At 46.7% G+C, this 17,221-nt stretch overlaps 2 protein-coding genes across 2 annotated transcripts; one reads left to right on the top strand and one right to left on the bottom strand.

Moving 5' to 3' along the window:
• The first annotated feature begins 670 nt into the window (after positions 1-670).
• Positions 671-12,622, top strand: LOC131294793 (uncharacterized). Its single transcript, XM_058322837.1, has 7 exons — positions 671-796; positions 7,240-8,869; positions 8,941-9,135; positions 9,206-9,371; positions 9,627-9,923; positions 9,996-10,212; positions 10,281-12,622. The coding sequence occupies exons 1-7, from the start codon at positions 751-753 to the stop codon at positions 12,620-12,622; spliced, it is 4,893 nt and encodes a 1,630-aa protein (XP_058178820.1). The 5' UTR covers positions 671-750.
• Positions 12,623-13,316: 694 nt separating this feature from the next.
• On the bottom strand, positions 13,317-14,979 carry LOC131294792 (epsilon-sarcoglycan). The gene is made up of 5 exons (XM_058322836.1): positions 14,242-14,979; positions 13,929-14,170; positions 13,765-13,827; positions 13,527-13,667; positions 13,317-13,455 (listed from the first exon to the last, which is right to left on the bottom strand). The coding sequence occupies exons 1-5, from the start codon at positions 14,977-14,979 to the stop codon at positions 13,317-13,319; spliced, it is 1,323 nt and encodes a 440-aa protein (XP_058178819.1).
• Positions 14,980-17,221: the final 2,242 nt, after the last annotated feature.

Below are 17,221 nucleotides of genomic sequence, written 5' to 3'. Positions count from 1 at the left end.
CCGTTCAGTATTGTGTAGATTCTCAAGACGATGAGACGGTACGTAAGCCCGTGACCAAAGAAAACGCGTAGATCGCTAGAATTTCTTACAGAAAACGTCCCCCGTCGTAACGTGTCACACACCCCCTACCGTGTCAGTCTGTGCGCGAAAAGATACAATTCTGCGCAAAGTCGATCGTAGAACAGACGTGCGTTGCGTGTAAACCAGCCCTTTCCTTCTACACCAGTTCCTCCCGATGTGGTGTTTCTAATTTTCTGAGTCCGCGGTTTCCGCTTGTTTTTAATCGCGAGCTCCAGCCCACCTGATTCTGATAATCTCAAGCTTGGTCATTTGTGTTCGTGCCATTAGAGTCGTCGAGTAGATAGAAGGAACGCGTGAATGTTTATGTATTTCGCGATCGCCTGGTGTTCTATTGTTGGTAGTCGAGTGTTCTAACGCAAAGTTATGTTATGCTAAAAAGAACTTTGTGTGTCCAAAATGTGAACCATCGTAGGTGATCTTGCCTCCTGCAGCGCAAATCTTCGATCACCGTATTAGTTGTGCTCAAGTTTTATGTTTGTTGGTGATGATGTTTACGTTTCTTTTTAATTCCCCCAGCTGAGAAGCATGAAGCATCCGTGTTAACCGATCAGGTGTATAGCATTCGCATTCGCTAGTTTTGGAAGACGCAGTGTTGTCCCAGAATCCGTGTCAGCTTTGTACATGGAGTGAGTGTATAGTTGGAAACAAAAGTGTCTGTGCTCCAGAAACATGGATATCGAATCCGACGGCTCGGAGCGCTGGGAAGATTTTTTCGGTAGGTACATTGGACCAGTTGTATCATTTACACTAAGAACATTCGATATCACAGCCAGCCGGACTTGATTGACTGCTGCAAAGGGTTGAAAATTGCCCTCAAAGAGTCATATGATTCATACTTCAACCTAAGCGAAGCACATGCATCCAGCAGCAGCATCGAATGCACTGGTTGCAGGGTGCAGGGAATGGAGGAAAGCGGGTTGCCGTGGGCTGGTGGAAGGCAGTTAGTTTCGTTCGTTCGAGAGCGAGTGGAAGGCAACGATCCCCCGTTTCGCCACGATCTGGTACTGGTCCGGGGGGCCACTTCACAACTACCGAAACGGTGTCGCCGGATCGAGAAGAACGAACGATCGTACGCCGCCTGCCTCGTTTCCAAAGGATAAACCTGTTGAAATGCTTCGCTCCATGCACGGATTGGCTGGCAATGTGGGCTCCGCTGTTCGTGGACTAATTTTTTAAACAATATCACCGAGAAATGACGGTTTCGTAGCAAGATTCTCCAGCAGATTCGGGACATCCAATGGCCCGATCGGGCCTGGCATGGGTGAAGGGAAACAAGGTCACCCGGTCAGCCGGTCAGAGTCGAGTCGATAAATCGCGAGTAAAGCATGTAATTAGTAAAAAGCAGAGGTCTATTTTGAAGGGCTTGAATTATGCGCTGCCGCCTCGGCATCGTTGTTGGAGCGTCTTGAAAATAGCGAGAAGACGAAAACGAACTCTAAAAAAGACGATCCATAGGTCCTTCGATGGTGTTCGATGATTGATGGCTGAACCTGTTTTCAGGGGACCTTCAATTGACCACCGATACTCCAAAATGGGTTGCGTTGACCATCTGGTCAATGTCTGCCGCCGCTTGGAACGAGATGGTTCGACCATGTTTCAAGTTTAAGTTTCTTTCCATCATATTTTCACCGCATACTGTCCACCAGCACGCTCGATAAACGGTTATCAATTTCTCGATAGTCAAATTGTTTGCTTTGCCCCCTAACGCTAATACCAGACCGCAACGGAAGGCGGTGCCAGACTAAAGGTTCTCAAGAGCCACGGTTATCTGACATAACAACTGTGGATGTCCCGGAACCGATACCCAAGGGGGGAAAAAAGATACACTCAATGCAACGCCAGGGCTCTTGAAGGGGTTTTTTTTAACCGATGGAGTATCGTCTGGCTAATAAAACGACATGTACGACTCCTATGACTTGCGATCATTTGTTTTTCGTGATAACTCCTTCTTCCTGCCCTCATATCAAAGGGTAAATAAGTTTAAAGTTCATTGCCGGAAGGTAGATAGGGATAAATAAGTTACTATTTCTATGTATATATTTAACATCACATGGAAAAGTAAAAACCGTCGAACCCTAACCGATGTCATCACGTGGCCCCATTCATGACGGATAAGACGGATGCGAGGATCGTATTTCTTACGATCACGCATGCTTTGAGCAGATTCGTCTTGATTCTAAACCTTGACGCGGCAGACGACACGCGGTATTAGGTTTGTCAAGTTTGTTTTTTTTTACTTTAAGGTGATCTTGCGCCAATGTTTACCCGGTTGCTTCCGGTTAGTGATCACGTCCGATGGTTTGGTTCGCAGCCCTGGGGGTAGAAAGAATGCAGAAACTGCCCACGCATATACGACCGGCCTGCTCGGGTTCGTTGGTACGTGTTGCAACATAAGATGAACATCGAACATAAGACAGGCTTGCCTGCGGTGCAGCACCGGTGTTTCACACCCCACCGGCAGAAGGACGAGCATTAATTGTGTCCTCGCCAGCGTACCACCACCACCATTGGGATGGTTGAGACAGAAACGCATGCAGAGTCGGTTGGTTGCCTCACACGGCGTGAAATTATGCTAAATAAACGATGGGCCAATTATGCACAGGCGCGTGAAAAACATTTGTCTTGTCCTCCCCTTGCATACGTGTGTGCAATCTAAAGACGCGACGTTGAGAGGAAATTACACCCAGCCTGACGTCGTCATGGCAGCCGAGGTGATGCGATACGTTTAAAAGCATAATCAGACCGATGGCCCAGCGCACAGTGGCTTTAAGAGTAGGTTTTTTTGTTTAAAATTTCGTTGTACAAAACATTATATTTCATTGCAAAAAAAAAAACTTCGGTTTAAAAATCTTCGGTTTTTTGTCCTTCGTCAATTTAACTATTGTTTTTGTTCTACATTTTTCGAAACGAAAAAGCACCTGACGTCTCCGATCGAGCCACACTGTGCGATGCCGAAGGGTGGGGAGGAAAATTATGCAAGAAAGTCAGCAAGGGGCGTTTCCTTCTTCTCTAGCGGTCGCATGGCGGAAAAGGGGGGAGGGCATGGGTTCAAGATCACCATCCTATCGGTTTCGATGGTTTTAAAGACTGGTTTCTGCTTGGGGCGTACTTATTTTTCACTTGCAAGATCAAGCGTTTTTTTAGCAGTATCTTCCTTTTCCATTTTAGCTGAAATGTGCCTACAACTCAAAATCCGCGCACAGAACCATTGATTGTATCCATCATCAGTACCACACGGACGAACATGAACATCCACTAGCTTAAAACCCATCTGACCACTGCACATTCTCGCGGAGGGGGCCAGAGTGCGCGAAACATGTGAGTCACGATCGCGCCTTGCATTCCACGCAATGCTCCGACGAGCTGCTGGCAAATCCGGACGATTCGTTTCGTATTCCCATCACGACGGCACCCGCGAGCTCGCGGATCGAATGGCGGTTTCATACCGCTTTCGGTTGTATGTAGTGGTTCGGGCCGTGGCGATATTGTTCAAGGGAAGCCTGCATTGGCGCTACGGAGGTGAACACCGCGATAGAACACGCGAACAGCGCTCCAACAAGGGGGCCCCCGAAGCGAACCAATGACGATGATGATGATCTGTTGTCGCCGTGCGTCTGGTGAATATGTCACGGGTCGAGTGCACCTCCTCGCTACCTCTAGCGACTGATCGCGCGAGTTGTCAGGCATCGATGACACCACAACTAACCCATGCATATGTACACCGTACGTCGTTGGGTTTGTTGTATACTGCTTCCGCCAAATAAAACCACTAGACGGCGGAGGAGGAAACGCATCGTCGGAAGCAACAATTTATGAAGGGCGTCAAAAAAGCATGTGAAACCCGTTCACGCTCGATTGTGACGTTCGTGACAATGAGGGTAAAATCCTAATTCGCTTCGAACGGGGTACTGAAAGGAAAGTACAGGTGCGTAAGTTGAAGTTGATTTAAATGCCGCCTGCAAAAATTTAAAGGGAAAAATGGTTCCTTCCGGATGGGAATTCCGTAGCGTACACACAGCTCATTGCTTCGAAAGGGGCAAGACAGGTCGATTAGGATTTTGGCCGAAAAAGTGCAAGTTGAACGCCTGTTGCGGAACTCGCGGATTATACGCGGCGCCAGGCCTTGCGAAAAAAGGTGTCACCAAGAGTGGGGTCCACATTACGACCACCGTTGCATTGGTATCCATTATCTTGCCACACTGGGCATCCATCTGCTGCGTGATAAGGGCGTACTCTCGATAGTATTAGTTTGTATGCCCCGACGACGTTAGCAGCATATGCCTCCGATGCCAACAAGATAAACATAAATCACCGTCGACACGAGACACGGGAATAGTAATGAGAGTAAAGTGGTAGTAGAAACAGTGACTTTCCAGTAGCCTCGCGTGCCATCGATCGCTGGAGGACGGTAAGTTACTGTAAGTTTTCTGAACAGTACCGAATCGAAGGCTTTAAGGTGTTTATTTTGTAAAAACTTCTTGGTTTCGTTCGTCAAGCTGCCCTGTCCTAGCTGAAGGGTAGCATACGGTTGCCATACGTCACGCATTATTATTTGCACTGTGGTCGATATTTATCCTTGAAGTTAATCATCCAAATAATGTGTATTCGCGTTTCGGCTTTCCCGGGAAACTGGATTGAGAACTAGGCACGATAAAACATTCTAACAAATGACTCACGAATCAACATTCATGCGTAGGTTATTATCGGTATTCGAATATTACTTAGTACTTAGTCATCTGAACCATAACTTATAAACATGTTGTGTTTAGTTTGTTGGTCGAGTTGAACATGAAATTGGAAGCAAAAAATATCAATGCGCCAACGATAACAGAATCGGAGAAAATTGTGCCCATTTTTTATGTATAGCGAAAACACATGAGCAATGGCTATCTTATCTTGAGGTGCGATAGGCGAAAGGCAAAGAGGTATGAGTGTTTGCCCCAATCGCATGTTTCACACGTAGCCCTTTTTTGTGTTTTGCAATATTTGACGCAAAGTTGTTACGCTTTTCAGTTTGTTTTGAATTGGTTTTTGATCTTTTGCCGAAATGATTCTTATTTGCTTATTTTGTGTTCCTCTTTGCTATCAATTTAGGTACAGAGAAAGATGCATTCCGTAAAACTCCTTTACCTCCTTAATTGTTACTCTTCTAGAATTACTTGATTTCTGACATGACTTTCGATTAATACTGTTTCATTTGGGTAAATTATGAATCATGAATCAGTGAAATGGTTGGAAATCAATCTTAAACATTACACATTCGATAATGCATACGAAAAACAAACTTTAAAAAATTACCCAGAAATTACTCTTGGTCGCAGATTGTACAAACCAAAAGACTTAAAGGAGGTAAAAGAAGCAAACATAATGAAAACATTTGTTTTGTAAAAATGGCAATCCAAAGAAAAAGTGCCCTTCTCCTCCGTCCACCATTTAGCTCCGTCAAGGACTTTATGATTGCAAAGAAATGCATCTGCTTCCATGTAAGGTATTTCCATTTTATTACCAAGCTTGACCCAGTTGTTGGCGTTACTTTAATGTTATTTTTGAAATTATCTTTCCATTCGATCTGTTCGAATAAGACAACAAAAAAACTTTGTTTGAAAGGAACTCGCAGCAGCTCCCCTTTTTCAAATATAGAAAGAATAAATTTAATAAACTCAACTCGATCGCCGTTCATGGCGGTAAATCTCTCAAGCGGACGCGCACGACACGTGGTTCCTGTTTTTGGTCCACCAAACCCTTACTGCATTTAAGTGCACCAGAGCGCGAGAGGCCGAAAGAGAAAGGGCCCTTAACAGATTGATCTCCGTGGTGCCGATCCCTTCTTGCCTGCGACAGGATGATGCGGCACGTGGCCACGTGATGATGACGGCAAAGTGGAGTGTCTGCCTTACGTTGGAAAAAGAATAGAGAATCGAATGTAATACAATGCGATCGTGATTCTTATGCGTTCCGATCATGATATGCGCCTGCGGCGATATGTTCGCCATCACCGACGTCGGCCTCATGCGACGTTCCTTCGCTGGCCTGAGGGGGGGAAAAGGGGACATAGAGAAGTCCACCGCATCTTAATGCCTTGCCTTTATGCACTTCCATCTTCTCCCCCGTTGTCTGGAGTGGGCCGCGAGGAAGATCCATTGGATTTCAAAATCCCTTTTGGGATCCCCGGCCACAGTTGGTTTATCTATTTTAAACCATAGTCACATTAAATAAAAAGAGGCGCAGTCAGCGACAGAAGCGTGGCCGCACTTGGCCGGAGATATTTTTACAGAATATATCGCCCGAGAGAAATTTCAAGCTGGTCGAGAGGAAATGGAGAAAAGCTTTTCCACATAATGCAAGTGTTGATAGACAACTGAACCTCGCAGGCAAAAGAATGAATGACTCGAGATTCTACATTTTTTTCTCTCATTAAACTATAATTGGCTGCTTCGAATGAGTGAAGGGAACCTTTTATTACGAACAGATGGTTATAGAGCGGAAAATGGTTGAAAGATCTTCTTTAATTTGTTCTTTTAATCAATTACTCAATTGTTCCTTCTCCATTTAATGAGATCAGTTGGGATGAGATAATTATATATTAGAATTATCAATGTGCGTGTGTGAAGAGGGAAAAATTGGTTACAAAAATACAGAAAGGAGTATACACATTTGTTACGAAATCAACGACAAGGTGCTCTTAACATAAATAACATTAAATACACACAGTAAATTCGTCAAACACCCTCAGAGAGGTTCCGGCGGAGGCGAAGATCCATGGGAAGTATGGGCTTGAGTAAAAGCGGACTCTATCCCAAATTGATGGCCAGATACCTATTAGAAATCGAAATGAAGGTGTTAGAAACGGCTATAATGAATGGGACACGCAGTAACACGCATAAATATCAACAACAGGCGACCCGGGGAGAAGAATGGATTATCGAAACCCACACGATGTTGTCCCGAATGCAGGAAATGGGATGAAGATGAAAGAAGCGACATTTGTCACACTTCCGGAGAGTGGTTTTCTTTGCCCATGATCGGCTTGTCATGTAGTACGATGTCGTATATTTTGTATTTTTATAGCATTGTTTCACACTTTACATTCGCTAGCAACAGCTTGGCATGCTTGGTTAAAAAAGTATAATGAATGTCGTTTTTGTTTACTCTTTGTAGGAAGCAGCACCGATATTGGATTGGGGTTTCTGGACACTTTGGCGAACAATTTCAATGAAGAAGCGAGGCAACTAGTCGAATCGTCCAGCAACCATGTGTCCACGTCCTTATCGCCGCCAGTGATCACCTCGCCCCCCGCCGTTCCAAGCAACGTGCTTGATGCTTCACATCCCGAAAATGCTACACCCGTCCGAAGCAACAAGTCAGGTGTCGGCGTTGGCGATGGTTCGCGTGAAGACACTCCCGTCACTTCCACGCTGACACAACAGCCTAGTGCAAGCAGTGCGGTCACCACATCACACCCCACCGACGTGCAAATCCCCGTAAGGCCAGTTCGGAAACGTTCGGATCGATTCCTTAGTCTCGTTTCACCCAACGTGAGGCGTATGGTGTGCCACACGACCGACACCAATGGCTCCAGTCCCACCGGTACCCATCCTCCGGCCGGTGTCGGTACGTGTGTGAGTTCCAATGTGCAATCCGGTGTGCCGGTGACAATCTCCAGCCCCACAAGTAGTAGAAAAACAAAACAACCGGGAGCATCACTTGCGCTGACCCCGCTAGGGACTCAGAAGAAACTTCCCCTCTCCAATGCCATCACTAAACTGTCAAAGCAGCTGATCAACGATCAGGCGCATGAGAACGGCCCGGAAAGTGTCTCACGTCATCGATCAGTGGGGCGAAGCTCACGCGAACGGCTTGTTGGGAGTAGGTCCACCAGTGAAACGGCCACGAATTGTGCAACAGAGGATCTGTCTAGGAAATGCTCCGAAGAGAACGAAGCCATAGATCGAGTGCATTCGAGCAGAGAAGCAATACATAATGTGTCCACTTTTCAGAGGAAAATCCATCTGCTCATGGTGGGCCTAGAGGAGACTGAGGCCGGTGAAGGGCAATGGACTACCAAGGTAGCCCCTGGATCATCAGGATCCACCAGCGAAGAGAAGTATCCTAGTCAAGTATCGCTGAATGTGACTCAACCAAATTCGGAGGGTGAAGAGAGCGTAGAAGATCCCCGGGGTGTTGAAGTGACACTGCGAAGTGGGCACGCAGCAATGAATCACGACGCACTGGTGGAGAATGCGTTCGTGAAAAATTGTATTGATTCATCCGACCATCGCAAGACGGTCGTCGAAGCAATCAATCCACACCCGAACCTCGGAGTCGCGACGACGAAACTGTCCCCAGCGAATCCAGAACGTAGCCCAGTCACGAAAGCGGGCTCATTTCTGGACAATGCAACCCATTCGACGTCAACCTCAACGCCAAGCCTGGACACGGCCAATAGCAGCGGGTCGGTTTACTCCAGCAAAATGTCCTTGGTCCCGCCCAGCACACCGGTACTAAGCTCGCGGCCGCTATCTTCCTCCTCCATCTGCTCGTTCTCGTCCAGTTCAAGCTCTTCCGGCTCGGAGCATCTCCTGATGGGAGGGAAAAGCGCCCCACCGTCGTATCAGGCCAGTGTCGAAAGTTTGGCCGACCCGAGCGAATCTGAACAGACTGTATTAGGCGCTTTTGTGGCGGATGCCGGGACTATCGGTGTTGGAATGACCATGTGCGAGCGGTCTGTGCGTGAGATTATTGACTCTGAGAGCAGCTACGTCAAGGATCTTGGCCAGGTCATCAGAGGGTACGACTGTGATTAAAACTTTACAATTTAAGATACCATTTTCAAGCCCACCCCATTTCCTTTTCCCACAGCTATCTGGAGGATTGGAAGGAACGGGCTTGCCTCAAGCCAGACCAACTGAACGTGCTGTTCAGCAACATTCAGCAGATTTATGATTTCAACTTCAAGCTTCTTAATCGGTTACGTGAAGCTCGAGGCGATCCGGTCGCAATATGCGATTGTTTCATCGATCTTCACGTAGAGTTTAGCTGCTACACCAAGTATTGGTAAGTGGTGTGCTTTCGGATTGGGGTTTAATCGATGTTTTAACGTATGCTCTTTCCTTTTTGCATACAGCACCAGCTATCCGGAAGCAATTTCACTACTGACAACGCTACTTCAGGCAACGCACACAAACGCACTGCTAGTGTCGACGCAGAAAATGCTCAAGCACACGCTGCCGCTCGGTTCGTACCTGCTCAAACCCGTGCAGCGAATTTTAAAGTACCACTTGCTGCTGGAAGTAAGTGCAATCCCGGCCGATCGACAAGAATCTTACTAACAAAAATGCATTCGCGCCCGACAGCACAATATCATCATCATTAATCATGCCACCAGGCTGAGTAATTTTCCATTTGCATGCTTTTGAGTTACTTTCGCTCCGTCGGGAGTCGAAGGTTGTCGTCCCTGATCATTTAAACTCGATGATCGTTCATTCGATCGTTGTTAAGGCGCTCTGTTGTGCGACACTTATTTATTAACATCGTCTCTTTCTTAGAATCTACGGAAGCACTGCAGCGACCAACAGGTAGCCTTGGCACACGAATTGATGAAAAAGGTAGCCCAAAACATCGACCAAATGAAGAAAAAGCTAGACCAGCAGCGGAAGGTGAAGGAACTGGCCGGCATCCTCGACGGTTGGCTCGGGCCGGATCTGTCCGTGTTGGGCGATTTGCTGCGCGAAGGTCTCCTCACGGAGCACGGCAAGCCCCGGATCGTACTGCTCTTCCAGTCGATGCTCATCATAGCAAAGCCAAAGGAAGATAAAAGGCTTCAATTTCGCGCGTATATTCCGGTACGTATGGCATACGGTGGTTGTTGTTTCGTACTCTTTCAGAAGGTGACGGCTAATGATCGTATTTTACAGTGCAAAAACCTCATGCTGGTAGAACATCTGCCGGGTGAGCCGGCCAGCTTTAACGTGATTCCATTCGACGATCCGAAGGGTGTGCTGAAGCTAACCGCTCGCAGCCGGGAAGAGAAGCGCCAGTGGACGCAGCAAATCAAGCAGGCCATGCTACAGCATTATGCCGATATTCCACCACGTGCCATGGAGCTGGTTCTGCAGTTGGGCGATGAAGATCGTAAGTGAAATCATAATGGTATAACTGAACGAAATAGTTAAGTAAGGAATATTCTTGATGCTTTCTAGAACGATTCACGGACAAGCCGTACTGGAAGCGTCCGACCAATAATTCTCCCGTGCCGGAGTACCTCGAACGGCGACAGCAGTTCCGACGCAGCGAAATGCGAATGAAATCGAAGAGAAGTCTGATGAAAAAAGATGCCCCAACACCCACGTTTCGGTCCTACTCGAGTGATCTGGAGCCTTCGGTTGCATCGGAACCGACCGACACGTCCACGGAACTCCTTCCTCATAGTTGCGCCAACCCGGAGGAATGTAAATGTAATACGGTGAAGAAACAACTGCAAGAGGAGGTTAAAAATCGGGCCGATACCCTAGCGCAACGCAAGCAGACACCTGTTCTCGCACGCAGCCGATCGGTGGTGCAAGAAGAGGAGCAGGAGCGGTTGAAGAAGTCACTGTATGAGCGCAGAAAACTGTCTGCCCCGTTGAAAAAGCAGCTCAACGTGAGGGAGGAGAGTTTGGAAGGAATCAACACGTACAACAGCACGATGATTCCCAAGCGCATCACCGACATGCGCAAGCGCCGACCGAAAACGCTAACCGGAAGTTCCACGTTCTACACCGACCTGAATGTGGAACAAGGGACCGAAGCCGAGGTGGACGTAAGCGGTGAGCATTGCTCCTCGACGGAACATCCATCGATTGTTGAGCCGCTGGATGACACGAGCGTGGATAACGTTTCACTGGAAGCGTCCGTATGCTCGTCAGTCACGGAAGGTTCACAGGAATCGGAAGCAGTAGCGCCGGTGGAGAACGGCAGGGTCTCGAGTGGCAAGCACCTGAAAGATGCAGATATCATTACCAAGCTTATAATGGAGAAGGATCAGTTTAACAAGATTTTGAGCAAACCCTTAACGAAGAAAAAATCTTTCGATTCATCCAGCTGTGTGCGGCCAGTTATGAATCCACCGGAACCTCCCAGCACGGAGCCGCCGTGTGACGAGGAACCGTGTGTAACGGCGACCATATGCGTCGAGGCTCGGGAACGATCCGTTTCTGGTGGGGCGGACGATGAGGAACCGATCTACGAGTCCCTACTTCGCAACGTGCACGTCCCATACAAGTATGCGCCATCTTCCGTCGGACGTCATTCGTTGCCATGTGTCGAAAAGCCTAAATTCAACAACTGCCAGATGCAGGTGGGGCCTCCTCCACCTCCGCTTTCTGCCTTACCCAGAAAAACTCGCCCCGAGTCGGATTACGTCACATTGGCCTACTCCGAGTTAGGGCTGCTCGAGCGAATCGGAGGTGAGAATGATGGAGGAACTGTCGTCCGTCGCCTCGGCTCACCTCAAATATCTTCAGCCCATGCCAAAACACCGCAGCTACTGCGCAACAGCGACACGAACATAAGCTACCATCGCGAAAACAGTACCCCCACGGTCGGAACCCGGGATGTGGGAAAGGAACCGACGAACCTGCGTCCAACATCGCCAGCTCACGAAGACGATGCGTCGGTGATGGGGCCCGATGAATCGTTCGCCAACGGTTCTTCCAAGCAAGCCTTCCTCGAACGGCAAGGAAGCTTGAACATGAAGACAACGGCGGCCCAGAAAAGCATTTTGCAACGTTTCATCTCCCTGCACGCCTCCGCCATATCGTCGCGGATGCTTGGCAGTGAAGGCAACCTTCTTCATGGCGATGCTCAACCGCTGCAGCGGAAACTATCCGACCCTAATGGAGGCTACGGAGCAGCGGGGTGTGGCGGTGGTGGTGGTGGATCGGTCGGGCACATCTACAAACTGGGCAGTATGGATTTGGGCTCTCGTATCGCTCAGCTGGACTATGCCGACCCAAAGACCCTGTTCGCCCAACCTTCGTCTGCGTCTTCCTGCTCGATGCAATCAATGGGTTCGAATGGGAACAATAATGTGCTCATCAACCAGGAGTCGATGAAGTCACACGTCTACCATCCGGTGTCACACGACCAGCGGGACTCGGTGCTGGCGTCGAGTTCCTCTAGTGATAGTTTCTGCGAGGAGATGAAACCTTCCCTGGCGGGGATGGACGATGAGAATAGCTTCTACGAGCGTACGGTGGAGGAGTGTCTCGAGCACGATTTCCGTGACTCCGCCGTATACAGTGGGGACGATAATGACCGCCGTGCGGATCGATGTAACACGGGCGGTGAAGAGGTGGATCAGCGGAATGTTTACGAGACGGTCGCATCAGCACGTGTCACTGGAAGGAATCGATTCTCCGGGCCACCACCACCGATCCCGACGAAACCGGCACACCTGAATCGATTGAAACGCTTCAGCGCCGTGGGCCCTGCCGTCGCTTCTCCCAAACCGTCAGCAAATAACCGTGGTTGGGTGTTGCAGCAAGTGAAACGTTTCCAGTGACCCGTCGCAGAAAGATACAGCGTTGCGTAGGAAAATTGGTAGGCGAAAGGAAAGAAGTGTCCTTAAGATTTCAAGCAGATTGAAAGTTGCCAAAGAAATGTGTTTTTTCGATCAATTTAATTGATAACACACTACAATGCCCCAACTGCAATGTTTTATTTTTAATTCTATTCCAAGGCTTCCCCTAAAGCGTGTAAACAGGAGGCCGAGTTGGACTCCTACTGGTCAGCGTAGGCATAGGCGAGGAGTTCAGTCTGTATTCAGCTTTTAGATGTAAGATTTTATTTCACCCGCGATGAGGAGTAGAAAGCATTTTAAACATTTTAAAATAATTTAGCAATCGTAACATTAGAGTAAAAGGCAATTGCAATCCGTTTATTTAATACGCACCACCGGCAGCAAGTCCGGAGTGTAAAATCCCGCAGAAGTTTATTATTTATGCGAATAAACACGTAGTAATCATTGATATGTTAATTACTTATGTACGTTTTCTACGTCTAACGTCATTATTTTACCTACTGTATGTCTAATATGATTGCTACGATCAAAAGGATTACAGAGATGCGAACTAATCGGTGTAAGCTTACGTTAGTTATTCACTCTATTTTTCCAACACTAATAGGCGTTTTTATGCAGATCTTGTTCACCAAACACACTTGAGAATCTAACAAAATAATATTCTTGGCTCCGATTGTCATATTTCAATTCCTCCATTGCGCTGAACTGGTGCCGGGGATTTGCTGTTCCCGGTCAGCTTGTAGGGCGGTGGCTTCGGCCGCATGTACATGTTACCGATGTGGGGACTTCCCTCCCGATAAAAACTGTCCGTTGGGCTGCTTACGTTTGTAGGAAGCGAAGTCAGAACATTAGATCGCAATCGTCCAGTAACGGTAACGCCACTTACCTTATCGAAAGGTTGTCGTCGAACGGTGCGTCACGGATGCTTTTCAGCTTGATGGTCGATTGAATATCGTCCGGTGAGTATTGCACCATTTGGACGTTCGACGCTGCCATGCTGTACTCGTGTTTGGAACTTTTCTGCATCCTAGATCGGCTCGGATGGAATGGGAAACAAAGGAGAAGCAGATTCATTATTATTTCATGCAACTGTGCTCGATGCGAGTTTAAAGGATTTCTTTTACCTAACGAAATCAGCACAAATGAAGAAAACATAATTGAAATAATACTCAGAATCGTCATCCTGGCTGTAGCAAACAAATGGAAACAAATAATCAAATACGGAACGAAAAATGGCTCAACATAAAAATAAAAGTAAGCTGCACAGAAAGGGGAAACAAGTGCTTACAGTTTTTCGTGCTGGAAGCAAAGAATGATGGTCAGTCCGCAGAGAAGTAGGGCGAAAATCATGCCCGGAATAGCGAAGGATATGGCCACCTCGTCGCTGTAGTTACGTTCCGGGAGTTCCGACTTGTGCGGCGCGTCCCATTTCATCATGTGCTGTCCGTGAACATCCTTACGGCCGCCGCCGTGCTTCAAGTTATCTACAGGATGGTGGGGCAACGCGGTAATATCGTCCTCGGTAGCCGTCTGAAACCAGAAGTAGTGGGGTTTAGTTATTAACCTTAACCGGTTAGTAGTGTTTCTCTATTTTGTGTTACCAAGCGGAAGGCACACCAATCTAGTTTGAATCCCGAATTCTCAAAGGTCGTCTGAACGGAGGTGCGTTTGTAGGTGCAGGAAGGTATTTTGTAAAGCGGTTTCACTTCCTTGTGGAGATCCAGCATCCTGTCGGAGAAGTCCGCATTGCTGCCGAGATGAACGACAACCCCTTCGCGTTGCTGAGGACGAAGCGGAAGTCTCGCGCCAAGCTTAACGGCTGAATCCATAAACACGACATGTAAATCGGGGCGGCTCTCTGGCCACAGGTCGTTGCGGAAGATGTTTTTAAGGTTTTCTATACGTCCCGGATCCATCATGTGCACCCAGTTGAGGTTGTCTATCTTCATCTGGATCGAGTTTTTGGCCGGTTTCTTCCGATGCACCGATAGAAGGAGCACCATCCGCTTCGTCTCGTACGTCAGGCGATTGAGGGCAATTATTTCGATGGGCACTTTGGAGTCGGAGGTTTTGACCGGTGGTGTGCCGTACAGAAAGCCGGAATGGTACTCCGTGCTGTACATGTAGCGGACCCATGCGGGCAAATCTGGTTTATTTGCTAGAGACGTCCTGTATTGAAACTGTTCGCTAAGACCTTCGTAGGTCCAGTTGAAAAGGCGAGGTTCTACGCGAAACGAGAACAACTCGGACACGGCCACATCATCCGTAACGACGATGGTTTCTTCGCTTCGGACTGATGAAACTATGTATAAAACAGTAACACACAGTAATGATTTCATGGTGATTAAGGAAAATCGCAGATTTTGCATTCTACAATTTGGAATGAGCCAATTTAACACATTTCCAGCCAAGATGTTTCGAAACAAACAGCAAATTCTCACCGAAACTAAATTTACATTTCGCGCACGCGCAATGTAAACGATCATTTTATGTTACGTTTAAAAGATTGAAACGATTATTTGTATTTTTAACTTAAGCAACCTACTGTAAGGAAACAAGTAAAACCCTTTATTTCTGCATTTACCTGTAAACTACAAAATAAATTCTTATTTGCTGAAAGTTTTTCAAATTTAAATTAAACCCGACGAGAATGGAAACATTTGTACGGTTCTGCCTGACTGCTGAAAAAATGAACTGTCAATTCGACCGGAAGTCACTTTCATTTGTGTCAAAAATGTCAATACTTGAACCATTCGTAAAAAGTGAAGTTAACCAGTCGGGAGTGTTTTACGCAAGAAAATGTTAGCTGCTAAATTAAATGCAAAGATACGCTTCCCACATGGCGAATAGTTTTAAGTTAAACAGAAGACGATCACGGTGTATCTATGCGGGATCACGAAAGGTACCTCGAAGTACCGCTCGAGTAAGTAACCTCACAAAATGAAAAAGGGATGCGCCGAAATAGCGTGTCAATCGCTTTGATATATTCTGTGTAACACCTCTTATGAATTAACAATGTTTCGTACTGCTTATTTAACACGTTAAGCGCTATGCCCAAATTGCACTGCTTTCCATTCTGCCAGCGATTTGTAGAAACGCCGGCCTACCCAACAGGCTCTGTCGGCCCGAGCACACCGACGCCGCCTTACGGGGAAGAACACTGTCGGCCCCACGGGGCCGACGTAGCGCTGAACGATTTAAAACGGATTATCGCAGCATCTGCAGTTTGCTAAACACAGTTTTCTGCTCTTTCAACAGAATCTTCGACCGGCGAATGAATGGGACAAGCTGAGGCTCCCGGTTTTTCGTGGTTAGCCGGATCCTCAAAATCATGCAACTCCAAGGTAATTGATAGTCCTAATTGTCAAGTACGATTTCTAGCACCGAATGATGATCTACATAGCTTACCATTTCTGACACCTCTTATGAATTTATCATGATTCGTGTTGCTAATTAGAAAAACTGATTCAAAACGGAAGCATTTCCCAGGCATAATCCTATTACAAAGCCATCACTGAACATGTTGTTTTCTTCATTCTTCTCACAGATCTACGCATAACTTAACATCTGCAGCGAACCTTGAAGAAACCTTTGAAAAGGGGCTTGATTCATGTTGTAGATGAATTGTACAAAATAATTTGGAATGCATCCCTCGAAAACGAAAGAATGCATGCACATCTCCAGGTAATTGATAATCAAATGATTGTTCAACAATACTACTAACATCGTATGATGATCTACAAAGCTTACCATATTTCTGACACCTCTTATGAACTTATCATGATTCGTGTTGCTAATTAGAAAAACTGATACAAACCGATAACATTTTCCCGTCTTAATCCCATTATGAAGCCATCACTAAGTCGTCATGTTTTCTTCGTTCTTCTCACAGATTCAACTCCATCTAACTTCACCGGCATACGAAGGCTTAGAAACCCATTTTCCAACCATGTCGTCGCGGATGCTTGGCAGTAAAAACAACCTTTCCCATGGTTAGTGGTACAACCTCCGCAAAGGAAAATATCCGATCCGAATGGATGCTACGGGACGGGGGGATGTGGTGAAGAATCGGTCGGGCACATCTACAAACTCGGACAGCAACGGAAAGATTCCTTTCTTTACACAGTAAAAGACCCACATAGAGAGCATTCTGAATGCATCCCCCGTAAACTGAAGAATGCATGCATCTCCAGGTAATTGATAGTCAAATTATTGTTCAACTATATCACTAACATCGTATGATGATCTCAAAGCTTACAATATTTCTGACACCTCTTATGAACTTATCATGATTCGTGTTGCTAATTAGAAAAACTGATTTAAAACGTAAACACATTACTAACCTAGATTCCATTCAGATAGCTTCACTAACCATGTTATCTTTTATTTCGTCCAACAGAATTGACATCCTTAAGGATCAGCAAAGATCATGCAAAACTACGGCTCGTTAGCAGATGTTATCTCTGTCTTATGTACTGCAGGTGCATTGATACCCGACCAGACTCAACAATGATGGAAATGAATTAAACTTCCGCTGTTGAAAATTCAAATACTTAGAATCTACTCCAATAAAAAATAATG

Source organism: Anopheles ziemanni, chromosome 2, assembly GCF_943734765.1.
Source record: "Anopheles ziemanni chromosome 2, idAnoZiCoDA_A2_x.2, whole genome shotgun sequence".
Classification (NCBI taxonomy): Eukaryota; Metazoa; Arthropoda; class Insecta; order Diptera; family Culicidae; genus Anopheles; species Anopheles ziemanni.
This window is presented reverse-complemented; position numbering and strand designations above follow the sequence as displayed.